This window comes from Somniosus microcephalus, chromosome 15 (genome assembly GCF_052327205.1).
Source record: "Somniosus microcephalus isolate GS21.2 chromosome 15, FLI_Smic_1.0, whole genome shotgun sequence".
Classification (NCBI taxonomy): Eukaryota; Metazoa; Chordata; class Chondrichthyes; order Squaliformes; family Somniosidae; genus Somniosus; species Somniosus microcephalus.
In genome coordinates this window covers 30,016,886-30,044,508 of record NC_141001.1, presented here as the reverse complement: position 1 = coordinate 30,044,508, position 27,623 = coordinate 30,016,886, and the positions used below count along the sequence as shown (strand labels likewise).

Here is a 27,623-nt window from a genome sequence, read left to right as displayed (position 1 = left end):
GTTGCACTTTTTCAAGGCGGCTTTGAGGGTGTCCTTGAAGCGTTTCCTCTGCCCACCTGGGGCTCTCTTGCCGTGCCAGAGCTCCGAGTAGAGCGCTTGTTTTGGGAGTCTCGAATCAGGCATGCAGACGATGTGACCCATCCATCAGAGCTGATCGAGCGTGGTCAAAGCTTCGATGCTGGGGATCCCCAACATCCCCAGCATCAAAGCGATAAAGCTGAGTATGACACTGTTGATAACAATGGAGTGATGCGCTATCAATCAACTCAAAAGACTGAGGTTAAGCGAGTAACTAACAGGCTTTTATTAACAAGAGAATGAAGGTGTGCCTCGAGTGGTCGACCAGTCCAGAATACAAAGGGACTGTGGAGCAGTCACCTTTATACCTGGACTCGTGGGAGGAGTCAGCCGAGGCATGTACAGACATGTACACAGTGGAATAGAAACAGTGGTTTACCACATGGAGTTATAAAATTCAATCAATTTATGGTTAAACAAAGCTGGGCAGAAGTTTCAGATATTTGCTGCCTTCAGTGCTTTGCGCCCTTTTATTTTAAAAATGCTTTAAAATGGGGGAGAATTTTGTGAAAAATGAGCTAACCTGTGCCAAGGATGGGGGGGTGGGGGAGTCAAGTGAGGAAGGGCAAACCATCCTGTGCTAGCAATTGTAGGGGCAAGAGGGAGAATAATGGCAACAAACTAGTATATCAGGGTGGGGCACAATCTAGCCTGTTCCAGTAGCAGACCAGAAAAGGATAAGCTATCCTGTGCCAACAATAGTGGGGGGATGAGTTAGACCATGCTGGCAGCAGGCAGTTTAAAAACAAGCTAGCTTGTGTTGGCAATGGGGAAAAACTGCTTGCTCCTGGTCTGTTGACTAATCAGAGAATTATTGTTCAAATTACCACAGCTTTTGGAAGAAAAGGTGGCACCTGAAGTGAAGCCCCAAGCAGAATTAAAGTGAGACAACATTCTGGCAATGTGTTCTCCATCTGCAAAATGTGGTTTTTAGTTATTAAGCAGAGTCATTTCTGGTGTCATGCTTAACTAAACTTTGCTCTAGTGTTTTCCCAAACCTCATCTCAAATAATAAGCTTCAAATAACTCTAACTCCAGAAAGGGTTATTGAATCTGAGTGATACACAAGTAACAGTGTTTTAGTTTTACCAATATGGAATGAGTATAACAGACACAATGCATGTTTGTGAACAATTTACATAGGAGTTGTTATAGGGAAGCCTCGGGCTACAGGACGATATAGACAGGTTGGTTAGATGGGCAGAACAGTGGCAAATGGAATTTAACCCTGAAAAGTGTGAGGTGATGCATTTTGGGAGGACTAACAAGGCAAGGGAATACACAATGAATGGTAGGACCCTAGGAAGGACAAAGGATCAGAGGGACTTTGGTGTGCATGTACATAGACCCCTGAAGGCAGCAGGACAGGTAGCTAAGGTGTTTAAAAAGGCATATGGGATACTTGCCTTCATTAGCTGAGGCATAGAATATAAGAGCAGGGAGGTTATGATGGAGCTGTACAAAATGCAAGTTAGGCCACAGCTGGAATACTGTGTGCAGTTCTGGTCGCCACACTATAGGAAGGATGTGATTGCATTGGAGAGGGTGCAGAGGAGATTTACCAGGATGTTACCTGGGCTGGAGCGCTTCAGCTATGAAGAGAGACTGGACAGGCTGGGGTTGTTTTCCTTTAGAGCAGAGAAGGCTGAGAGGGGACCTGATTGAGGTATACAAAATTATGAGGGGCATAGATAGGGTAGATAGGAACTTTTCCCCTTAGTAGAGGGGGCATAGTTTCAAGGTAAGGGGCAGGAGGTTTAGAGGGGATTTGAGGAAAAACTTTTTCACCCAGAGGGTGGTTGGAATCTGGCATTCACTGCCTGAAAGGGTGGTAGAGGCAGGAACCCTCACAACATTCAAGAAGCATTTAGATGAGCACTTGAAACGCCATAGCATACAAGGTTACGGACCAAGTGCTGGAAAATGAGATTAGAATAGACAGGGCTTGATGGCTGGCGCGGACACGATGGGCTGAAGGGCCTCTTTCTGTGCTGTATGACTCTATGACACTATGTGTGAGCATTTTTCCTGTTTTTAGCTATTATCCTTCCTCCCTGCCCCAGAATATAATATAGGAGCAAGAGAAGGCCATACATTCCATTTAGTGACTGATGCCAGAGTAGGTCTGATACGCTTATCAATTAATCCATAAAAAGCGATGAATTATGATAGTAATGAAAAGTTTTTATTAACTAAAGAACAGAGCATGCCTCTCGTGGATGACTGGTTCCAAGAAGGAAGTGGGTTGCCGAGCAGCCACCTTTATACCAGGTCATGTAGGCGGAGCCATGGGTGGAGCCAGCTGAGGCATGCATTGGTACACAGTGTGTGGCAAGAGGTAACAATGTGTAATAACGATAACAGTAGTGAACAACAATGAAAACGATAACAGTGGTTTACCACATTCACCCCTTGTTTAAAATTGAGTCCGGCGGGGTGAAGTGTACTAAAAGTTCGTGTAGGTAAGTCTATCAGGAGGCCTTGTATGCCGTCCTGATCGTCGTAGCGGCGGCGGTGCAGTATCCAACGTCGAATCTGGTGTCTGAGTGGTCAACGAAGGGTCCTGGGGCTCCGGCATGCCGTCTACAGGGGTTGGGTTGTGAGTAGTGGTGGAGCATAAGGCCTCCTTTTACCAGCATAAGAGTTTTAAAAAATAGAAAAATAAAATTTTATCACTCACTTATACATTAAAAACCCTGTCCAATAAGGTAAGTTTATATTTAGCCCCATTAAAACATTTTTCTTTCAAAAAATTACATTTTTGCTTAAAACATTTAATTAAATGCCATTTTATATGTAATTTTAAAAAATTTATTTCATGTTTTCGTGTATTTTTTAAGTCATCCCCATTCATACTTATGACAGTTCCATAGGTACGGAACTCCCATAAGTATGAATGGAGATCCCCTTTCATTGGTTGGGCTAGCCCACATGATCCCAGGGGCGATTGCAAACCACATGCGCCCCTGGGATACGTGGGCCGCTACGCATTTCTAACAAGATCGCCCAGGATCGCAAGCCCGGACCACCAAGGTGTAGGGCGCAGGTCGTCTGCGGATGATTCGGAGGAGGAAGACGCGGAGGAGTAAGGTGATGAGGTCAGTGCACCACCAGCTGCTCACATTGCTGCCAGGGATGCCCTTATTAATGCAAGGTTCAATTCGCTTGCACCAGTTTACAGATGTCAGAACCACATGCAATGGCTACTCTTCCCGCCACCCCCGCCAATGCCACTGGCCCAAAGCAGTCCTGCAAACAACCCCTTGCACATTTCCCCCCACCCATTGGTCCCTGTCAATTCATGTCTTCCCATTCATCATCAAGCAAGTTAAAAGGCAACTTGCCACCTAGCAACCAAGAATGGGCAAGACAGGAAAGTGGTGCAAGCTAATAAAATTTCTGATGCTACTAAAGAATGTAAACTTCACAACATAACATTTTCTCATACACTCCTTTGCATATCTTTGTGCAACTACAAAGCTTTACTCTTCCTTTTCCTTTTCGTATCACTGTGGCTTCAGCAGAGGTAGAGGCAGGCTGCTCAGATCCCTGCTCTGACTGTTGAAATATGCTTGGCCGACGACCTTTAGGTTTTGGAATCCATGAAGGCCTGGCCAAAGACTGCTCCACCTGCACCTGTGCAGGGGCAGACTCTGCCATCGGGAGATGAGGCAGCACATCGGGTACTGACAGGGGGGAGGTGGGGGGGATGCCAATGGGCGAGAAGTGTAAACGCTTTGAGTGGAGTCTCCACTTCCATGTCCCCTTGCACCATCCATCTCATGGGCCAGCCGCACTTCACCGCTACCACTCTGCTGGAGAGCACTTTGGTGCAGATCAGTGCGGCATTGTAAGGCCAAGACCAAGGTATCTGTAATTCTATTTAAGGAGGCAAACATGTTGGCATCCAGAGTGTGCATGGCCATGGTCAGGGCCTGCATGGACTCATTTGATAGCCGTGTTTGAAGTTCCGCAGAGTTGGCCACTCTATCCATGCAAGAAGACATTGTCGCAATGCCCTGCAACATCAACACGCTCGCGCTTGAGGCAGACTCCTCAATTTTCTTTGCAATCATGATCAGTGTGCTTGGCGGGACTGCCAGTACATCGCAGATTTTCAGGATAATCCTTTTCATCAACGGCCCCCGGGGTACAGCATGTGTGTCCAGCTGAGCAGAGCTTGGAGAGGGCTGCACCCTCCAACGCGGACTCTCCACTGCTGTCCCTGTTCCACCATCTGCTCTCGTGAAGTGTGAGTCACCAGGTGAAAACCCAACTATCTGTCTAACTGGTCCCTCCCCAAGTACGAGTATCGGAGCTGGTTCATGGTAAGCATGAGTTCTGTGACGGTGCACCCTCAGAACGAGTCGGCTCCTCTGAGGATTCGTTGTCCACTAGGTCCATGGACTCCTGTGTGAAAGCCCTGGTGGCGAGAAAAGATATGAATTAGTACTGGCAAGGTAAGTATGTTGCAATATACATTATGATGATCATATTTCACTCGCTGTTGAAATTACATCAACATGACTGAGTGAGCTGTCGGTCACTGATATTTAATTGTGTCACCAGGTAGCTGGGTGCTCCCCATTTCTAGTGGCCAGGGATGCTGAAACGCCACTGATCTCCAGCACTTCCTTTTCTGTAATTGTTAGCTGTGAGATCTGTAGAGGACCACCTCCGGTGTTCTCCCTCTTCTTCGTGTTCTGTGCTGTCATGCAACGGGAAAAAACTGAGTGAGTGTAATGAACCAATGAGTGCGTGTAATGGCATGTGTTCACCCGATGGATGCAATGCATTTGGTTAGGGTGACTATCAGGGAGAGACATGGATGCCAAATCCGGAAGTAAAATGATAATAAGCTGGCTGTGTTAAAATGCCACTGACGGACACGCTGAACTGACTTCCGAGTTTCCCATGCGATATCGGACCCAACCGCTCCCAGCGTGCCTCCGAGTTAATATCGGGGCCGTTGCTTTTGTTTTGATACAAAAAATTTGAAATTGGTGGAATACAAAGCAAAGGTACAGTAATGATTTTTAAAGCCTCTTTCAGTTTGTAGCTAGCCACCAGTAAATAGAGAAAGGAAATGGATTTTGACCAAGTATTGAAACAGAACAATAGTTAGATAAATACATTGTGCTTTTTGAGCTCTGACTGTTAGTGGGAATGATGTCTTAAATGTTGGATTATGGCCTGAAATAGAGTGAACAGTGGCAGAGTGTTTTGAAACATGCAGGAACAGATTCGAGCACCACAGGATCGTCTTGCTGTTTTAATTGGCAAGCTTGTCTCATGGGATTTTTTGACTGAGCAGTTCCAGTGAGCGTAGTGGTAGTGCAGGAAACTCTTTTTTTATCCGGCACCGACAGGACTGGCGTGGTGCCAGTTGATCAAAAGGTCTGGATTACAGAGAGGTATACTTACCAAGGTACGAGAGCCCCTGTTACACGGCCACAGGTGCAGGAGCCCCGGTTACATGGCACTTGTGCAGGAGCCCCGGTTACACGGCCACAGATCCAGGAACCCCGGTTACACGGCCACTAATATATAGTAAAACTTACCTGAACCTACTCCTGAATTTTGCTGGTTAAGAGAGATTTCCGGCTATTTCGGTGCCGGTTAAAAGAGAGTTTCCTGTATCACAATTGATAGGCGAATACGTCGAAAGGCCCTGTGTACAGTTGGCCGTATGTAGCAATTCTTCAGTTAATGTGGAATAATTTTTATTGTTTTTTTTTGTTGTTGAACAAAACCTGTGAAGGGTGCTGGTAATGAATAGCAAACATGCCACCCAGGCACCGCAGTTGAAAATTCCCACCCTCTTTACTGCAGAGAGCTTTACAGGTACTGATGCAATGGTTCGTTATTGAGCCTGTCCCTAGGAGAGTGCGGAGGCTGGCGTTGGCAGCTATTTGAGTGTGTGCTGCCCTAGCATGTCGCATTTTTATCTGAAGGAGGCAGTTTATTATTCAGTGCTTTGTACGCAGTGCTAAAATTTACATAAATGCTCCTCATAGATGTGGGCCTTTTTCTGTGTATGCTGACCCTTGCGTTCAGTTCATGCTGGAGTTCAGCCTGTTAATGCGCTCGTCATGACTGTCACAGTACAATTATAATTTGTTCAAATTAGTTTTCTCTCTTCCAATGCTTTTTGAAACAATGCTCTGCTCAAAGAATTCACTCATGTCAGAAACAGTGGGTGCAGGTGAGACCATATTATAATGCAGTGGGATTTTATAGTTTACTGCGAATAAATGTTAAACAGAGAAAAATGTATATGGCGTCTTGCACTTTTCCCGTGGCTACTGTTAACTAGTCAAGGCAGCAGCCATTTTGCATGTAGCAAGAGAATGACCAGTTTAACTATTTTTGGTAAATCTGTTTGAGGGAAGAATATGACACCGTGCAAGCTCCTTGCTCTTGGTTGAATAGTGATGTGGGATCTTCAACATCTACCTGAACTACTGGAAGAGGCAGACAGGTCATTGGTATACTGTCTTAGCCAAAGGACGCCACCCCTGATAATCTAGCACTACCTCAGTACTGCGTCGGGGTATCCACCTCGATTATATGCTGTCGTGGTGCTTGAACCCACAGCCTCTGACTAAGAGGCCAAAGTGCTCTTAACTGAGTTGCACTGATACCAGCTTACATTATTATTTTGCTTAATAAAAAGGTAAAATAGAAGATTTTTTAAGATGTTGTAACTTTCAAGTTCAGAAAACAATTGCTCTTAACCCTTCACTCCTAATATGATGGGAGCAGATCACTTCTTCAGATCTGTGTGTAATCATTTGTAACCCATAGATAGTATTAATTACTGACTGATGCAGTGAATAAGAGGCATGGTTTAATTCAGCATTGTGCATCATTACTGACGTTATTAGCAATGTATTTGCTGTGTAATCTTAATTTTTGAAAGTTTTTAATTCCAAACTGCAATTCCTTCAGGAAATTGGTGGAATGGGAAGATGTTCCTTTAGAACAGTTTCCATCATTGCTTCATTGCAACTGTCTCACGCAGGGTTCCAGATGCAAGCTGACACTTTACAGAAAAATGCTTTCACCAAATATAAAGCAATTTTTCAAAGCACTCTCTATTTTGTCATATACCAATATCCTTTTTAACATCAAAATTTAGCTTAATTTCCCAATTCACACAGCCGTAAAAAAAAAAAAATCAGTTGACAATAAACATCCCATCATTTATCTTTAGTGGGGCTTTGTGAGAGCTAGCTGTCACTCAGTAGATAACTACATTTTCTAGAATTGGTTCCCCAATCTGAATACAGCTAGCTGTTACACTAACTGCAATGCCTCGCCGTGCCTAAGCCCTTTTTTTCCATGTTTTCCATCTGTGAAATAAAATAGACTCTACATCAAGAAGCATAGATAATTGCAAGAGAAAATTTATTTATAAATGTTAAATTGCCTTAAAGTAATGTTGTCTTAAACTAACTAAATTAGCATGTCATTCAAATGTCAAGACCTTATTCCATGTGAGGCTTTTAAAAATGATCTAACTACTGATGCTTTTAAAAGGATTGGTGCAATATCTTTTTGCTGTCAAACCTGCAGACTAATGAGGTTTTTTAAATATCAATTTTTTTAATGTGGGTTTTTCTTTCATTTTTCCATTTTTCTCTCCTCAAGACATTAAATGATAGGTGTCAACTGCACTCCAGAAAATCTTACCCAAGTGGCCAAATCCAGACAATCGGCGTCGGCATGTTTGATTCGGGGGCGGGGGGGGGGAGCGAGGTGCGCACGCTCAGGACGAGGCTAAACCTGTTCTTTGCCGATATCCGCACGTGCAATTTTCAGCGGGGCTAACTGAGTAAAGTTCAGAAGTGGGAACCCTGACGGATTTTATCCCCTCCCCAGCCAGACCATTTATAGTTCAACTGGTGAATCAGCTGGGATCAGTTAATGCGAGAACTAACTCAACCATAGAATTCTGAATTACTTTTGTTTTCCATTTATAACACATTTTGCGCACTTCCAATTCACTCCCATTGTGTAGAATTCCAATGACAATATCCTTTTCCATTCACTCGCATTGTATGGAATTCCAATCAACCAAACCCTTCCCATGATGTAGAGTTCCAAGTCCAAATATATTATAATTTGGAAAACTAGTTGTGTTCATTGGGTTTACACTATAACAGGACATCTCTTTTTCTTTTTGCACCTTTCCAGTAGTCTACAGGATAGGGAAAGGGGTGGAAATTTTGTCAGGCACCCTGAGTTCTGTGTCCCTAACTGTCATCTCATCTTCTTTTTCCAGAGGGTTTTTAACGTTTTATACCCAATGCCTCCAGACCAGAGGAGACATGTTAGTATAAACTCAGCGCGTTGGCTTCCAGAACCTGGGATGGGCCTGGCCTATGGAACCAATAAGGGAGATCTCGTCATTTGCCGGCCTGTGTAAGTACCATTTTATATTAAAGTGCACTTTATCCAGAACTGTTGCCTTCAAGGAATTGTGTTTCAGAACATATGGATGACTTGGTGCAAGTAAACCTACTACTTTAAAGCCTTTTGTTTGGTCAATGTTCTTGGTGCCACACAATAGAGCAGTGTGACACACTAACCCCTGTACCGGCTCAGTATACGTGATCATGCCACAGATGATGTCAAGTACATATTACTGTTGGAAGCAGTTTAATTTTTTATCCCGGGATATCCAGATGTTACACATCCTTGTTGGAGATGCAATGGGACAAAAAGTAGTAGACAAGTTGTCTGAAGCATTTAGCATTGATGCATTTAAAGAGAGTATTGATGCATACTTGCAGGAGAAGGGAATAGAAAGATGTGGGGAATGAAGGGGGCTAGGTGGGAAGAGGTGATTAGAGTGAGAGGAGGCTCGTGGAGTACAAAAATCGGTATCAACCAGTTAGACTGAATGGCCTGTTTCAGTGCTGTAGATTGTATGTAACTCTGTATATTTTACCAGCCTGCTGTGTTTGTTTCCAGTTGATATCTTATCATTGGGGTTTCAAATGGGGTATCACTTTTGTGGGGCAAAATAGATACTCTTCAAGATGGTCATTACCCAGTACTTGTCTTGGCCAAAGCTGGATGTTATCCAGGTCCTATTGTAGGCTGGCATGCCTGTTTCATTATTGGAGGAGTTGTGAATGGAGGTGATCACTCTGAAATCATCATTGAGAAGCTGCACTCCTGGCCTTAGGACAGATGAATGGTTGTTGATGAAGCAGTTGAAAATGGTTGCACCAAGGACACTCCCCTGAGGAACTCCTGCAATGATGCCCTGCGGCTGTGATGATTGGCCTCCGACAACCACAGCCATCTTCCTTGGTGTTAGGTATGACTCCAGCCACTGGAGGGCTTTTGCTTTGACCCCTATTGACCTTAGTTTTGCTCCTTGATTCCATACTCCATTGGATGCTGCCTTGGTGTTGCAGGCAATTACTCTCGCCTGTACTTTGGCATTGAGCTCTTGCATCTGTGGCTAGATCAAGGGTGTGATGAGGTCTCAAGCCGTGATCCTTCCGGAATCCAAACTAAGTAGGTTATCGATAGCTATCTATCTATTTGCTGGTTGGATTTGGAGAAGGGAGGTTTACATTTTATTTTAACCAGTTTGGTATTTGGTCTTCTACAAATGACTACTCTTTTTTGAAAGAAAGTTTTGTAATGAGGGCAATATCTGCCCAACCAGCACCAGGCAGTTACATTAAACATTTCTAATGATTACAGGTAGCCTTTGTGAAAAAAATAACTAATTCTTAGAATTACACTGTTAATTTGAAATAATCACAGCCTAAATTGTTGTCATTATGTATTTTTAGGCCGCACACTGAGCAATTTTGTAGTTTGCTTTGTGGTGTGAAAGCATCTCTGCACGTCACCTGCAGAAAAATGTTCTCTTGATTTTTTGAAACTTTCTCCCCTTCTCCCCAGAAGGTGGAAAATCATGCTGGAATTAATTTCCATGGGTGCTGGCAGTCCTCCAATACCTCACCCACATGGACATTCATCCAGTGTGGGTTTAAGCAGCAAGTGTCGACAAGCTATTTGACTACGGAGAGCATCTCACCAGTGCCTGTCGCCACGCAGCATCCACAGATTCATACCCCTCAGCAAGAGTCACTTGATAGCGATTAGTAGCAGAAACACTGGCTGATTTTATTTTTTAAACCTGCATCTCTCACCCCCTCCCGCCCCCCAAAAATGCTCCGTGATATTGAAGTCACTTATAGCACTCCAACTGTTCCTCCAGATTGCATCAGCTGACTCAGAACAGACCAGGGATTGGGCCTGGAATTTTCTGATCTGCAATACTCACTACCACGGGTTGCGGGGGAGGGAGTCAATGTTCTACATTTGAATTCAATGCAAGAACCCACAGAAGCACGTTCTGGGGAGTGCAGTATTTTCTTCAGCTGATTTAGATAAAGTGCAACACTACAAAAGAAGTAAATAAATATTTGATAATGGAGCTGGCTGCTGAGGGAAGGAAGGAAGTGAGGATAAAACTATTTGCAGAATCCGTTATGAATTGTCTCCATTTTTGTCACTTTCATAGCAATACCAATCTTGGCTGTGTTCAAATAATGTAAGTAAGTTGTTGTTTCGGCCTTCCATTTCTTACTTTTTTTTATACTCGGGGGGGGGGGTGGGGGGGGTGGGTTTCAAGAGTATCTGCTGAGGAATTGTAGAATTCATCTTTTACCACCCAGTGTTAGCACCCTAGATCATGGCCAGGTGCAGAGTGAAGTGTTCTCTACTCTGTCTCAGCAATGTGCTTTAATCCAACTTCAAAAGAGTGCCTTGCTGCATTAGCAGCAATTTTTCCCATGCCTTGTGCATGGTGTTCCATGCTTCATTTTGCTTGATTTCTTTCAAAGTAATTAAACATTTTGTACATTTTTCCTGTTGCAAAAAAAAACCCTAGTATATTTATGTTGCTGGTTTGTCAGAACATTTTGCCTCACAAATGTGTTACTGTAAACACAAACATCCCATCCAAGCGTCATATTTAGTGTCTGTTTAAAATTTCCATTAGCAGAAAACCAAATGCGTGTCTGGTTTACAGTGCTGATTTTAACTGTGTAGTACAGTGCAGAACCTTATACTTGAGGCAGTGTACAGTGGTGAGTACCATCGAATTAGCGACCTGTTTTGGGTAAGAGGAGAGTAATTCTAGTCTCAGTAGCAGTACCGCATCAGCAGTTAAATACAATTAACATTTTGGAAGCTGGTTACAGTTGACACTAAGCCCATCACAGCTGTTCTTTGTATTTGTTTTAAGTATTCGTGTTCCAGATGTATTATACTGTCTGGTCTACAATTTAGGTATCGGTATCAAAACTATTTCTGTAACTAGCATTTTGAGGATTGATAGTTGGAGGCGTTTTCCAGTAACAACAACAACTTGCATTTGTATAGCGCCTTTAACATATTAAATCGTCCCAATACGCTTCACAGGAGCATTATCAAAACAAAATTTGACACCAAGTTACATGATAGGATATGTGATCAAAACTTGGTCAAAGAAGCAGGTTTTAAGGAGCGTCTTAAAGGAGGAGAGAGAGAGAGCTAGAGGCAGAGAGATTTAGGGCAGGAATTCCAGAGCTGAAGGCACAGCCGTCGACGGTTAAAATCGGAGATGCGCAAGAGGCCAGAATTGGAGGAGCGCAGATATCTCGGAGGGTTGTAGGGCTGGTGGAGGGGAGGGGTGAGGCCATGGAGATATTTGGAAACAAGGATGACCGTTTTAAAATCGAGGCGTTGCTTGACTGAGAACCAATGTAGGTCAGTGAGCACAGGGATGATGGGTGAAGATCGGGACTTGGTGCAAGTTAGGATACGGGCAGCAGAGTTTTGTATGAGCTCAAGTTTATGAAAGGTGGAAAATGGGAGGCTAGCCAGGAGAGCATTGCAATAGTCAAGTCTCGAGGTAATAAGGCATGGATGAGGGTTTCAGCAGCAGATGAGTGGCGGCAGGGTCAGACGGGCGCTGTTATGGAAGTGAAAGTGGACGCTCTTGGTGACTTTTTAACACTGTACAGGTTCACCATCAATAACTGAAAAATTAATCTATTACAAACCATCAACTGTAAGAACAGGCTCGAGGGGCTGAAAGGCCTACTCCTGTTCCTCTGTAATATCTTTTTCTTTTGATTTCGTTTTAGTTTTTTTCAAAATATATAAAATTTAGTTCAAGGATGAATGGTGAGAACATTGTGGAAGCTGATTAGGGAGGAGTTTGAGAGTCTGACTGTGCAAAAGAAACAATTAGCATACACGTAGCCACGTTAATTTTGTTGCGGTCAGTGCCAGATTCAAATGTTACCGACTTATACTTGTTTGTAAGAGTCCCTAGCTTGGTCAGCTTTCCTCAGTTAATAGAATTCTTGCCTCTGAATCAGAAGATTGTGCATTCAAAGACTTGAGTATATAATTTAGGTTGACTCTCCCGTGCAGTGCTGTGGGCATGCTATCATAGGTATAGATAAAATATTAAATCGAGGCCAACCTTCCTGTTTCAGTGGATCAGGGAATTTTCCTGGTGTCTTGGCTAACAACCTTCCCTCAATGAACACCCTTCCTCAACCAACACAACCAAAAAAATAGATTAACTGGTCATTCTTCTCATTGCAGTTTGTGGAAAATGGCTGCTATGTTTGCCTATATCACAACAATCCCAAGCATTTAGAATTAGAGAGACATGCATTTATTTAGTGCCTTATCGCTCCTCTGAAATGTCCCAAAGCACCTCACGTGCAGTGAATTACTTTGAAGTGCAGTAACTGTTCAGTTTTTTTATGAAATGCCTTGCAATGTTTCTGGGAAATGTGATGAGGTGCCACATAAATACAAGTCTTTAAGGCCTGTATTTTCCGATGCCTATGGGTATGTATGGGCTGTGTACACACCCGTAGGGACATCGGAAATGCCGGTTTCAGGCATGCGAAGCGCATGCACTGAAAACCGTCATTTCCGATCTGTCAAGAATGCTCTTGACAGATCGGATGCCTGCCCTAGAGAAGGGCTTCTGCGGGCGGATAGTCCTCCGCCCGCTGAAAACCCTTAGAAACCTTACGCCTGGTAAAAGCCAGGCATAAGGCCTGCTTTTACCAGCATAAGAGTTGAAAAAAAGTTTTAAAAAGTTTTTTCACTCATTTATAATTTTAAAATACTTTATAAAAAAAAAAGGTAAGTTTATTTTTAGCCCCGTAAAAAAACTTAAATTTAATTTTTTGAAGACAATGATTGTTTAAAATATTTAATTTATTGTAATTTTATCTCATTTTAAAAATGTGATTAAAATATATTTTTTTAATGTTTTACTGTGTTTTTGGGGTGATCTCCATTCATATATTTGACAGGTCTATCTGTCAAAAGTATGAAGGGAGATTTCCTTCTCCTATTGGCTGGCCTGGCCCACGTGATCCCAGCAATGCTTGCGAACTACATGTGTTTCTGGGATACGTGGGCCCTGCGCATTTCAACTGTGGAGAGGCCCAGGAGCGGAAGTGTCCGGACCTCGGGAGCCCGCAGGAAGCCTCCCATCGGAAATTATGGGCCTAAGTCTTTTTCACGCATCAGACACTGTCTGGTTGCAGCTATAGTGTGAGCATGCTAATCTTTACATTCTCAATTTCCATTACCTGAAAAAAAACATTTAAAGTTGAAAATAGTCTTTTGGAATTGCACCCACCTCCATAATGGACAGTAGCATGAAGAAGGTAAGTGAAAGATTTGAAAGTCAGACTTTGTATTGGAGCAAATGTATAGAAAAAAATACAGTTGAACAATTTGGTAGAAAAACCATCAACATCAACATTTGCATTTAAACAGCTAAACAAGGATAGAGGGAGGATGATTAGAATTTTGGTTTTATTTACTTTGTTTTATTCCAGTTAACTTTTTTTTGAGTCGAGCATCACCAATCATTTCTATAGGCGAGCCTTGGCTCTGGAGAGTGCTTTTATTTCCTTAGATTTTGAGCTAAGTTAGCAGTGTGCCCAGCGATCAAACAAAATCCTCTTCACTTTGATTGCTCTTACTGGTTTTGTCATCTGTTCTCATGATCTTTACTGAAATGTGGCAAAAGAACAGTACAGTAGACTGTGACACAAGCTTTAACTGGCAAACAGATTTATAGGACAGTATAAGAAAAAGTGAACAATAACAAAGACCCAACTTTTACAGTGGTTATTAAACTTAACTATCTCCCTGAATAAGTAGAAAGTAAACAGATCACAGCTGCTGTGCTAAACCATGTATCTTTATTGGGCAATTGTTTTCCTTTTCTCGCTGTCCGTGGAAGCTATCTGGTCTGATGATCACCCTCAAGAGTCTTCAGACCAACCCGTGATTTGCACAAACCAAGCTGAGAAATACTTTGCAAGAAGTAACCGGGATCAAACAAATTCAAGGAGCTGTCCGTTAAAGCTGCTAATCAAACACATATTTGATGGAAACCCCACAAGATGTTTGTATTTGAATTAAATGGTTTGCCCTCCTTCGGACACCTGACCCAGGCAAATGGCTGATTGCAGAATTATAATCAAGTTACATTGGAACATATTCTGTAAGTGAAGCTGGTTATTAACACCTTACATGCTGTGATACAATTCAAGAAGCCAATATCATGATATGTATTAGACAAAATACTTCATTTTTGTCACGAGGATTACAGTTACTTTGTTTTAAATTTAAATTGTATTTTAAATGCTTATTTTAATAATTTAAGGTTAACATAAGAACACAAGAAATAGGAGCAGGAGTCGTCCCTACAGCCCCTCGAGCCTGCAACGCCATTCAATAAGATCATGGCTGATCTTTGACCTCAACTCCACTTTCCCGTCCGATCCCCAAATCCTTTGATTCCCTTTGTGCCCAAAAATCTGTCGTTCCCTCCCTCGAATATACTCAATGACTCAGCATCCACAGCCCTCTGAAGTAGACAATTCCAAAGATTCACAACCCTCTGAGTGAAGAAATTTCTCCTCATCTCAGTCCTAAATGGCCGACCCCTTACCCTGAGACTGTGACCCCTGGTTCCAGACTCCAGCCAAGGGAAACAGCCTCTCAGCATCTACCCTGTCAAGCCCACTCAGAATCTTATATGTTGCCGTGAGATCACCTCTCATTCTTCTGAACTCCAGAGAATATAGGCTCTTTCTACTCAAACTCTCCTCCGAGGACAATCCTCTCATCCCAGGAATCAATCTAGTGAACCTTCATTGCACCCCCTCTAAGGCAAGTATATCCTTCCTTAGATGCAGAGACCAAAACTGTGCACAGTACTCCAGGTGTGGTCTCACCAAAGCCCTGTACAATTGTAGCAAGACTTCCTTACTCTTATACTCCAACCCCCTTGCAGTAAAGGCTAACATGCCATTTGCCTTCCTAATTGCTTACTGTACCTGCATGTTAACTTTCTGTGTTTTGTGTCCAAGGACACCCAAATCCCTCTGACACCAAAATTTAATAGTTTCTCATCATTTAAAAAGTATTCTGTTTTTCTATTCTTCCAACCAAATGAATAACCTCACATTTCCGCACATTATACTCCATCTGCCACCTTCTTGCTCATTCACTTAACTGGTCTATAATCCCTTTGCAGGCTCTTTGTGTCCTCCTCACAGCTTACTTTCCCACCGAGCTTTGTATCGTAAGCCAACTTGGATACATTACACCCGGTCCCTTCATTTAAGTCATTAATATAGATTGTAAATAACTGATCCTTGCGGCACCCCACTAGTAACAGCCTTTCAACTCTCTGTGTTCTGTCCTTTCATCAATCCTCAATCCATCCATGCTAATATATTACCCTTAACCCCATGAGCCCTTATCTTGTGTAACAACCTTTCGTGTAGCACCTTATTGTGGTAAACCACTTTTATCGTTACACTATGGTTATCACTGTTTACACTGTTGTATCACTACACAAGGTCACCTCTTGTCACGCTGTTATACCTGGGCTGACCACAGCTGACTCCGCCTGCTTGCCCAGGTATAAAGGTGGTCGACTGGCTGGTATTCCTCCTTGTTGGACCCGATCACCCACGAGGGTGGGCTCTGTTATTTAGCCAATAAAAACCTATAGTTACTATCTTAACTCGTCGCTTTTCATTGGATGAATTGATAGATATATCAATTTTATTGGCTAAATTTTGAAATGAGTGGATCGGAGCAGCCAAGCGACCAGCCAAACGGCCAGCTACAACAGCCACAGCAGCCGGCCTGGCTGTGAGCCCTCCGACCGCCGTACCTGGATCTAAACCCACAGGCAGCGAACTCAGCCCTCGACTTCAAACACTGGCTGAGCTGTTTCGAATCCTACCTGGGAGAATCCGGCGTGCCTCCGGGATCCAAACTAAGAGTTCTGACCGCCCAAGTGAGCCCTAAAGTATTTGCAATCATCCAGGACCTTACTACATACGAGGACGCCCTCAACCTGCTGAAAGAGCAGTACCGGAGCCCGGTAAACTCTATGTATGCCAGACATCTCCTAAGATCCCGCTCGCAACAGCCAGGAGAGTCTGCAGATGAATTTTTATGGGCGCTACAAACACTCGGCAGAGACTGTGACTTTAAAGCTGTAACGGCTGCAGAAAATACTGAAGGGAATACCCGCGATGCCTTCGTGAAAGGCCTTCGGTCCGACTACTCACGGCAAAGACTGCTCGAATCAAAGGACCTCGACCTGAATACAACTGCAGCCCTCGCTCGCTCTCTGGAAGTGGCCCATCGGGACCTCGAGGCGTATTCCAGGTACTGTGCTGCGCGACTGATATACCTATCAATTCATCCAATGAAAAGCGACGAGTTAAGAAAGTAACTATAGGTTTTTATTGGCTAAATAACAGAGCCCACCCTCGTGGGTGATCGGATACAACAAGGAGGAATTCCAGCCAGTCGACTACCTTTATACCTGGGCAGGTAGGTGGAGTCATGGGCGGAGTCAGCAGTGGTCAGCCCAGGTATAGCAGCGTGACAAGAGGCGACCTCGTATTGTGATACAACAGTGTGAACAGTGATAACCATAGAGTAACGATATAACAGTGATAACTATAGTGTAACGATAGTGAACGATAAAAGTGGTTTACCACATTCACCCCTTGTTTAGATTTGAGTCCGGCGGGGTGAAGTGTACTACCAGTTCTGGTATGTCAGTCTGTCCGGAGGCCTTCCTGATCGTCGCAGCGGCGGTGTTGCATTATCCGGTGTTAATGCTGGTGTCTGCGTGGTCGGCGAAGGCTCGTGGGGTTCCGGCATGCCGTCTACCTGGTCTGGAATTGGGGGGGTGGTGGGGGGGGGGTGAAGGTGGTGTCTCCGGAGTGCCCGAGGGTGCGAGGTCTCGTAAGGAAACTGTGTCCTCCCACCTGTCTGGGTATGCCACATAGGCGTACTGGGGGTTGGCGTGCAGGAGGTCCACCCTCTCGACCAGGGGGTCCATTTTATGGGCCCTCACGTGCTTTCGCAGCAAGACGGGCCCCGGAGAGGTCAGCCAGGTTGGTAGCGTGGTTCCCGTAGTCAACTTCCTGGGGAAAGCAAACATTCGTTCATGGGGGGTGGCGTTGATGGCAGTGCAAAGCAGTGACCGGGTGGAATGCAGCGCTGCCGGGAGGACTTCCTGCCAGCGGGAGGTTGGGAGGCCCTTAGACTTTAAGGCTAAGAGGACGGCCTTCCATACCGTCGCGTTCTCTCTTTCTACCTGGCCGTTCCCTCGGGGGTTGTAGCTGGTGGTCCTGCTTGCAGCAATACCTCTCGCTAGTAGGAACTGACGGAGTTCCTCGCTCATGAAGGAGGAGCCCCGGTCACTATGTATATAGTTTGGGAACCCGAACAAGGCGAAGAGGTCGTTCAGGCATTTAATGACCGTGGTACTGGTCATGTCTGGGCAGGGGAAGGCAAAGGGGAAACGGGAGTACTCATCAATGATGTTGAGGAAGTACACATTACGGTCAGAGGACGGGAGGGGCCCCTTAAAATCGATGCTCAAGCGCTCGAAGGGGCGGGTGGCCTTGATCAGGCTTGCTCTGTCCGGCCTAAAGAAGTGCGGTTTGCACTCGGCACAGGTCTGGCAGTTCCTGGTCATGGTCCTGACCTCCTCGATGGAGTAGGGCAGGTTGCGGGCCTTAACGAAGTGGTAAAGTCTGGTGACCCCGGGGTGGCAGAGGTCGTTGTGGAGGGTCTGAAGTCTATCACTTTGCGCGCTGGCACATGTAATTCGTGACAGAGCATCGGGGGGTTTGTTCAGCTTACCTGGCCGGTACAAGATATCATAATCGTAGGTGGAGAGCTCGATTCTCCACCTCAAGATCTTGTCATTCTTGATTTTGCCCCTCAGCTTGTTATTAAACATAAAAGCGACCGAACGTTGGTCGGTAAGGAGGGTAAATCGTTTGCCTGCCAGGTAGTGCCTCCAGCGTCGTACCGCCTCCACAATCGCCTGGGCCTCCTTCTCGACCGACGAGTGTCGGATCTCAGGGCCCTGTAGGGTCCTTGAGAAGAAGGCCACCGGTCTCCCCTCCTGGTTAAGGGTGGCGGCTAGGGCGAAGTCGGATGCATCGCTCTCGACTTGGAAGGGGATGGACTCATCCACTGCGTGCATAGTGGCCTTGGCAATGTCTCCCTTAATGAGGGAGAAGGCTGCGCACGCTTCCTCCGTAAGGGGGAAGGATGTGGACTTCATGAGAGGTCTGGCTTTGTCCGCATAATTGGGCACCCATTGGGCATAGTAGGCGAAGAGCCCCAGGGTTCTCTTCAGTGCCTTTGGACAGTGGGGGAGGGGTAGCTCCATGAGGGGGCGCATTCTTTCGGGGTCGGGGCCGATGACTCCGTTCTCTACTACACAGCCGAGGATGGCAAGGCACGAGGTGTTAAACACACATTTATCCTTATTGTAGGTGAGGTTCAGCCGTTGGGCCATACGGAGGAATCTCTCCAGATTAACGTCATGGTCCTGCCGGTCGCGGCCGCAGATGGTGACGTTATCTAGGTAGGGGAACGTGGCGTGCAGCCCGTTCTGGTCAACCATCCGGTCCATCTCCCTTTGGAAGACCGAAACCCCGTTGGTGACGCCGAAGGGAACCCTAAGGAAGTGGTCGAGGCGGCCGTTCGCCTCGAAGGCTGTATACTGGCGGTCCTCAGGGCGGATAGGGAGTTGGTGATAGGCTGACTTAAGGTCGATGGTAGAGAATACTCGGTATTGTGCAATCTGATTGACCATATCAGATATGCGGGGAAGGGGGTATGCGTCCAGCTGGGTGTATCTGTTTATGGTCTGGCTGTAGTCGATGACCAGGCGGTTTTTATTGCCGGTCTTAACGACCACGACCTGGGCACGCCAGGGGCTGGTGCTCCCCTCGATGATGCCCTCCTTCAGGAGACGCTGCACCTCAGAGCTAATGAAAGCTCTGTCCCCGGCGCTGTACCGTCTGCTCTTGGTAGCGACGGGTTTGCAGTCGGGGGTGAGGTTAGCGAACAGGGAAGGTGGGTAGGCCGCAGGTGTTACGCGGTGGGCGGTTTAAAATCTGCTGGTTGTCGACTGTGAGTGGGGGGAGGGGTCCGCCGTATGCTAGCGTGACGCTTTGGAGGTGGGATTGGAAGTCTAGGCCTAGTAGGACGGCAGCGCATAGCTGGGGCAGGACGAGGAGTTTAAAATTTTTATACTCTGTACCCTTAACCGACAGGGTCACAACACAGTAGCCGCTGATGTCTGTGGCGTGTGACCTCGATGCCATCGAGATCCGGTTGCGCGTTGGCAGGACAGGGAGGGAGTAGTGGCTCACCGTGTCTGGGTGGATGAAGCTCTCCGTGCTTCCGCTGTCGAACAGGCAGGTCGTGGCGTGGCCGTTTACTTTGATGTCCATCATCGACTTGGACAGGTGATGCGGGCGGGCCTGGTCCAGTGTGACGGAGGCTAGTGTATAGCTGAGCGAGTTGTTGTAGTCTGCGGTTGAGGCGGTAGTCGGGTCTAGAGGCACGGTGGCGGTCGGGCGTGGTGGGTAAAATGGCGTCTCCCACGAGGTTGGACAAAATGGCGGAGAAGATGGCTGCCCCCATAACTCACATGAGGCACTGCTGGTGTCGGTTGCCTGTATCAAAGATGGCCGCCCCCATGACTCACGTGGGGATGCTGGCCTCTGTTGCCTTGAAGGAAGATGGCCGCCCCCACAGCTCGCATGAGGCACTGCTGGCCTCTGATGATCCACCCCTGCAGGCCTTAGCGAAGTGGCCTTTCTTCATGCAGGTTGAGCAGGTAGAGTTCCTGGCTGGGCAGCGCGACCTCGGGTGTTTCGCCTGGCCGCAGAAGAAGCAGCCGGCGGCCCGATCGCGGGGGTCCAATGTCGGAGCCGGTACCGGGGGTGGCGGTCTCGATCGGGTCCGGGACGCTGAGGTAGGTCCCAGGGGGGTTGCTGCGGGGGGTATCGCGGTCGGGGTCGGTCCCAAGTCCCCGGGTCGCGAGTTACAGTACCTTGAGTATGCCTCGAGGTCCCGATGGGCCACCTCTAGAGAGAGAGCGAGGGCTGCAGCTTTGTCCAGGTCGAGGTCCCTTGCTTCCAGTAGTCTTTGCCGTGAGTAGTCGGACCGCAGGCCTTTCACGAAGGCATCGCGGACGTTGTCTTCAGTATTTTCTGCCGCCGTTACCGCTTTAAAGTTACAGTCTCTGCCGAGTGCTTGTAGCACCCGTAAAAATTCCTCCACGGGCTCTCCTGGCTGTTGCGGGCGGGATCTTAGGAGGTGTCTGGCATACATGGAATTTACCGGGGTTTGATACTGTCTTTTCAGCCGGTTGATGGCGTCCTTGTATGTTTTAAGATCCCGGATGAGTGCGAATACTTTAGGGCTCACTTGGGCGTTCAGAACTCTTAGCATGGATTTCTGAGGCACGCCGGATTCTCCCAGGTAGGCTTCGAAGCAGCTCAGCCAGTGTTCGAAGTCGAGGGCTGAGTTTGCTGCCTGTGGGTTTAGATCCAGGTACGGTGGTCTGAGGGCTCGCAGCCAGGCCGGCTGCTGTGGCTGTTGTAGCTGGGCGTCTGGCTGGTCGCTTGGCTGGTCGTTTGACTGCTCAGTTGTCGACATTTTAAAATTTAGCCAATAAAATTGATATACCTATCAATTCATCCAATGAAAAGTGACGAGTTAAGAAAGTAACTATAGGTTTTTATTGGCTAAATAACAGAGCCCACCCTCGTGGGTGATCGGATACAACAAGGAGGAATGCCAGCCAGTCGACTACCTTTATACCTGGGCAGGTAGGTGGAGTCATGGGCGGAGTCAGCAGTGGTCAGCCCAGGTATAGCAGCGTGACAAGAGGCGACCTCGTATAGTGATACAACAGTGTGAACAGTGATAACCATAGAGTAACGATATAACAGTGATAACTATAGTGTAACGATAGTGAACGATAAAAGTGGTTTACCACAGCGACCCTGGGACTCCGGCCCGACCCCAGCCGCAATACCCCTCGCACCGCCGCCTCTGGGACCTACCTCAGCGTCGGCGTCCCAGAACCGATCGGGACCGCCACCCCCGGTACCGACTGCAACATCGGAGCCCCGCGATCGGGCCGCCGGCTGCTTCTTCTGTGGCCAGGCGAAACACCCGAGGACGCGCTGCCCTGCAAGAAACGCGACTTGCTCCGATTGCCACAAGAAAGGCCACTTCGCTAAGGCCTGCAGGGGGAGAGCCACAGACGCCAGCAGTGCCTCATGCGAGTTGTGGGGGCGGCCATCTTTCATCAAGGCCACAGATGCCAGTATCCCCTCGTGAGAGTTGTGGGGGCGGCCATCTCCTCCGCCATTTTATTCAACCTCGTGGGCGCCGCCATTTTGTCCACCACACTCGACCGCCACCTTGTCTCCAGGCCCGACCACCGCCTCACCCGCAGACTACAGCAGCTCGCTCAGCCATACACTAGCCTCCGTCACACTGGACCAAGCTCGCCCGCATCACCTGTCCAAGTCCATGATGGACATCAAAGTAAACGGCCACGCCACGACCTGCCTGTTCGACAGCGGAAGCACGGAGAGTTTCATCCATCCAGACACGGTGAGCCACTACTCCCTCACTGTCCGGCCAACGCACAACCGGATCTCGATGGCGTCGAGGTCCCATTCTACAGACATCAGCGGCTACTGTGTTGTGACCCTGTCGGTTAGGGGCACGGAGTATAAAAATTTTAAACTCCTCGTCCTGCCCCAGCTCTGCGCTGCCGTCCTACTAGGGCTGGACTTCCAATCCCACCTTCAAAGTGTCACTTTGGCATACGGTGGACCCCTCCCCCCACTCACAGTCGACAACCAGCAGCCTTTAAACTGCCCACCGCATACCACCTGCGGCCTATCCACCCTCAAGGTCCCGCCCCCCTCCCTGTTCGCTAACCTCACCCGCGACTGTAAACCCGTCGCCACCAAGAGCAGGCGGTACAGCGCCGGGGACAGAGCTTTTATTAGCTCTGAGGTGCAGCGTCTCCTGAAGGAGGGCATCATCGAGAGGAGCAACAGCCCCTGGCGTGCCCAGGTCGTAGTCGCTAAGACCGGCAATAAAAACCGCCTGGTCATCGACTACAGCCAAACCATAAACCGGTACACCCAGCTGGACGCATACCCCCTTCCCCGCATATCTGATATGGTCAATCAGATTGCACAGTACCGGGTATTCTCCACCATCGACCTTAAGTCGGCCTATCACCAACTCCCTATCCGCCCTGAGGACCGCCAGTATACCACCTTCGAGGCGAATGGCCACCTCTACCACTTCCTTAGGGTTACCTTCGGCGTCACCAACGGGGTTTCGGTCTTCCAAAGGGAGATGGACCGGATGGTTGACCAGAACGGGCTGCAGGCCACGTTCCCTTATCTAGATAACGTCACCATCTGCGGCCGCGACCGGCAGGACCACGATGTTAATCTGGAGAAATTCCTCCGTACGGCCGAACGGCTGAACCTCACTTACAATAGGAGAAATGTGTGTTTAACACCTCGCGTCTCGCCGTCCTCGGCTGCGTAGTAGAGAACGGGGTCATCGACCCCGAAAGAATGCGCCCCCTCATGGAGCTACCCCTCCCCCACTGTCCAAAGGCGCTGAAGAGAACCCTGGGGCTCTTCGCCTACTATGCCCAATGGGTGCCGAATTATGCGGACAAAGCCAGACCCCTCATGAAGTCCACCTCCTTCCCCCTGACGGCAGAAGTGTGCGCAGCCTTCTCCCTCATAAAGGGAGACATTGCTAAGGCCACGATGCACGCGGTGGATGAGTCTATCCCTTTCCAAGTGGAGAGCGATGCATCCGACTTCGCCCTAGCAGCAACCCTTAACCAGGCGGGGAGACCTGTGGCCTTCTTCTCAAGGACCCTCCAGGGCCCTGAGATCCGACACTCTTCGGTCGAGAAGGAGGCCCAGGCGATCGTGGAGGCAGTACGACGCTGGAGGCATTACCTGGCAGGCAAACGATTTACCCTCCTCACCGACCAGCGTTCGGTCGCTTTTATGTTTAATAACAAGCTGAGGGGCAAAACCAAGAACGACAAGATCTTGAGGTGGAGAATCGAGCTCTCCACCTATGATTATGATATCTTGTACCGGCCTGGTAAACTGAACGAACCCCCAGATGCTCTATCACGATGTACATGCGCCAACGCGCAAATTGATAGACTGCAGACCCTCCACAACGACCTCTGCCACCCCGGGGTCACCAGACTTTACCACTTCATTAAGGCCCGCAACCTGCCCTACTCCATCGAGGAGGTCAGGACCATGACCAGGAACTGCCAAACCTGCGCCGAATGCAAACCGCATTTCTTTAGGCCGGACAGAGCAAGCCTGATCAAGGCCACCCGCCCCTTCGAGCGCTTGAGCATCGATTTTAAGGGGCCCCTCCCGTCCTCTGACCGTAATGTGTACTTCCTCAACATCATTGATGAGTACTCCCGTTTCCCCTTTGCCTTCCCCTGCCCAGACATGACCAGTACCACGGTCATCAAATGCCTGAACGACCTCTTCGCCTTGTTCGGGTTCCCGAACTATATACATAGCGACCGGGGCTCATCCTTCAAGAGCGAGGAACTTCGCCAGTTCCTACTAGCGAGAGGCATTGCTGCAAGCAGGACCACCAGCTACAACCCCCGAGGGAACGGCCAGGTGGAAAGAGAGAACGCGACTGTCTGGAAGGCCGTTCTCTTAGCCTTAAAGTCTAAGGGCCTGCCAACCTCTCGCTGGCAGGAAGTCCTCCCGGCAGCGCTGCATTCCATCCGGTCACTGCTTTGCACGGCCATTAACGCCACCCCCCATGAACGAATGTTTGTTTTCCCCAGGAAGTCGACTACGGGAACCTCGCTACCAACATGGCTGACTTCTCCGGGGCCCGTCTTGCTGCGAAAGCACGTGAGGGCCCATAAAACGGACCTCCTGGTCGAGAGGGTGGACCTCCTGCACGCCAACCCCCAGTACGCCTATGTGGCATACCCAGACGGGCGGGAGGACACAGTCTCCTTACGAGACCTTGCACCCTCGGGCACCCCTGAGACACCACCGTTACCCCCCACCACCCCCCCAAATCCACCCCAGGTAGACGGCATGCCGGAACCCCTCGAGCCTTCGCCGACCACGCAGACACCAGCATTAACATCGGATACCGCATCACCGCCGCCGCTGCTGCGCCGATCAGAGAGACTTACGAGGCCTCCGGACAGACTGACATACCCGAACTGGTAGTACACTTCACCCCGCCGGACTCAAATCTAAACAAGGGGTGAATGTGGTAAACCACTTTTATCGTTCACTATCGTTACACTATGGTTATCACTGTTTACACTGTTGTATCACTACACAAGGTCACCTCTTGTCACGCTGTTATACCTGGGCTGACCACAGCTGACTCCGCCCATGACTCCGCCTGCTTGCCCAGGTATAAAGGTGGCCGACTGGCTGGTATTCCTCCTTGTTGGACCCGATCACCCACGAGGGTGGGATCTGTTATTTAGCCAATAAAAACCTATAGTTACTATCTTAACTCGTCGCTTTTCATTGGATGAATTGATAGGTTTATCACTTATCAAATGCCTTTTGAAAATCCAAATAGATTACATCCACTAGTTCCCTTTTATCTACCCTGCTAGTTACATCCTCAAAAAACTCTTAATACATTTGTCAAAACACGGTTTCCCTTTCATAAAACCATGTTGACTCTGCCTAATCATATTATGAGTTTCTTTGTGCCATTATTTTGTCTATCTTGTTACAAATGCTTCAAGCATTCAGATAAAGTACTTTTAATTTAAACTTTTTACCATTTTTCCCTGAGTTGACATTTATTTATTGATGCACTATTGCGTTAAACTCTCTGTCCTTCCTGGCACACTGGCTTATCTTACCCAAATAACTACACTGCTCTATGCCTTACTTTCCCTTTAGATTATAAATTTAACTCACCTGAAACCCTACCTCCAACCCCCGCTTTTATTTTACATGACCGTAATAAAGTACTTCAGACTATGATTTTTTAATGCAGTAACAGTGTTTCCAGTGACTTGCTGACGAAAACAAACGGTAAGGAAGTCCAAGAGAAATACTTTTTCTTCAAGTACTCCCCATTATAGAAGAAAATAGCAGTCTTGCCTTCAATTTCTTTGACATTTTCTTGCTCCTCTAGCAGGGTCTCCCTCCCTTCCCAGTCAGTACTCTGTTGGTTACAGGGAGTGTCCCTGAGCAGCTCCATTGTAAACGGCAGGGGATGTACTGTACAGCCAGAGAGACGCTCTAAACTGTCTAACCTGGGAATTCACAACACAGGATGGAAAATCTACATTCAAGTCTGTTGACAAGGTGACCCTGAGGCTCTCAACATTACTCTGCAAACCAAAATATACCAAAAAAAGTAAACAAAAGCATTAAATTAATTGAATTCTTTGTAGTTAGGAAAAACAAGGACTGATGGTGAACTCCTTTGTAGGTTGCTGAGTGAAGTGTTACGTTACTACGATATTTCCAGTACAAAATATTGTATTTTATATTTGGTTAGCACACACCTTAATACCAAAGCTCCAATGTGTTTTTAGCAACACAACAATAACCTCCTGTCAATGGAACTGATTACCTCTAATAAGAACAACTTTTTATTTCAGCATGGAAAATGTCTGGTTCATTGCAGAGGAAACTCTGCAGGATTGTCTGTAATTGAATTAACGCAGTGAAGTAATAAACTGTTGCATTGGTTTACAGATTAACCAGGTGACCAGTCTTCACACTTCTATAAGAACTATTGTCTGGACTTCTCTCCTAAAGAAGATAGCCCAGACCCATTTTTTGGCACCACTGTAGCATATAATCATAATAGATCACTAGGCAAAACAAAGAAGGAAAAGGTAAATATCTTATCTTTGTGATAATCTTTCTCATTCATGATGTTTTTATCTGTCAATATATTAAAAACAGTACATCTGCAGGCAGTTCCTCTGTCTCATTTTAGATATTACATTCTGCCATCACACATCTTTGATTAGAGTTTCTGCTGTGGCGCAGTCAGTGATCTGGGTGCAAACTGCGCTCAAAATTGTGCTAGTTTGAGAAGCGTTTTTTTTCCTCTCACGTTTCCGCTCAAACTTATGTGCCGAACACACAATCTGCCATGAACCAGCACATTCGGGCAGCGTTTTAAAACATAATTTAAAAAATGAATAAATTTGCTTTAAAAAATATTCCTTGCTCTATTTAAGATTAGTAACGTGGTGCAGTTTGATTAATACAGCTGAAAATGGGTTTATCACAAAAAATAAGCATTTTCAATCCACCACCAGTTACAGTAGTACCTAATTTTAAATTACTGAAATTACTTTTTAAAAAATATACTGAAAAATTTGCTAGTTATATTGGGGTACAGTAGTCAGTTTCTTAGTAAATTTAAAAAAATACTTTTTAAAACGCGTCTATCAATGTCCTTGTGCCCAAAAGCACCAGATTCCTTTTTAGAGCCTCCTCGAAGGTCTGCAAACGAGCGCAATTAGCGGAAACAATCAATAGTGTTTAATTCATCCTGTAGGGGGGCAGCATTGTGAGCAGGGCCGACTTCTAGCACAATGTTTTTAAAAAACTAGCGCATAAGATCGCAGTAACTCAATTTGCACTGAACGTAATTGGCGCTTAAAATTCCGCGAACTTTTGCGTGGCTACGCCGATTTCACCTAAACACAAAACCAGTGCAGCTGAGCGGAAACTCTGCACCCTCATATTTGACACTCTGGCATGAAACTTTGTTGATTGGTTCAAAATAAAAGGTAGCAAATCAATAGTTAGGAGGTTGGACTGGGAAACTACCAATGAGAAACTGCTAAGGACATGATGAAAACCCCCAGTCCTGACTGACCAGTCAAGAGAACCTTCCAATAAAAGAAATGAGAAGCTACACTAATCAAATTATTCAATAATTTTGGAAAACATTTTTACTACCATTTTTTTCTCCTAGGCATACGATTATGGCTCCAAAATAAGGTTTTTAACATAAAATGTGCACATTTCACAATGACATAATTATATTTAACTTTTAATTATGTCTTT

General features: G+C 46.7%; 1 protein-coding gene across 9 annotated transcripts in view; it reads left to right on the top strand.

Annotated features, from left to right (window-relative positions):
• Positions 1-27,623, top strand: part of LOC147106607 (activating molecule in BECN1-regulated autophagy protein 1-like) — a 514,247-nt gene that overhangs the window by 412,092 nt on the left and 74,532 nt on the right. For all 9 annotated transcript variants that reach the window (XR_015080961.1, XM_086007600.1, XM_086007606.1 and 6 more), the window contains one exon: positions 8,366-8,505. Coding sequence is in view for 8 of the 9 variants with exons in the window: in XM_086007600.1 (XP_085863726.1) it covers positions 8,366-8,505 (140 nt within the window). In the remaining variant the exon portion in view is untranslated. The remainder of the gene's footprint in view (positions 1-8,365; positions 8,506-27,623) is intronic.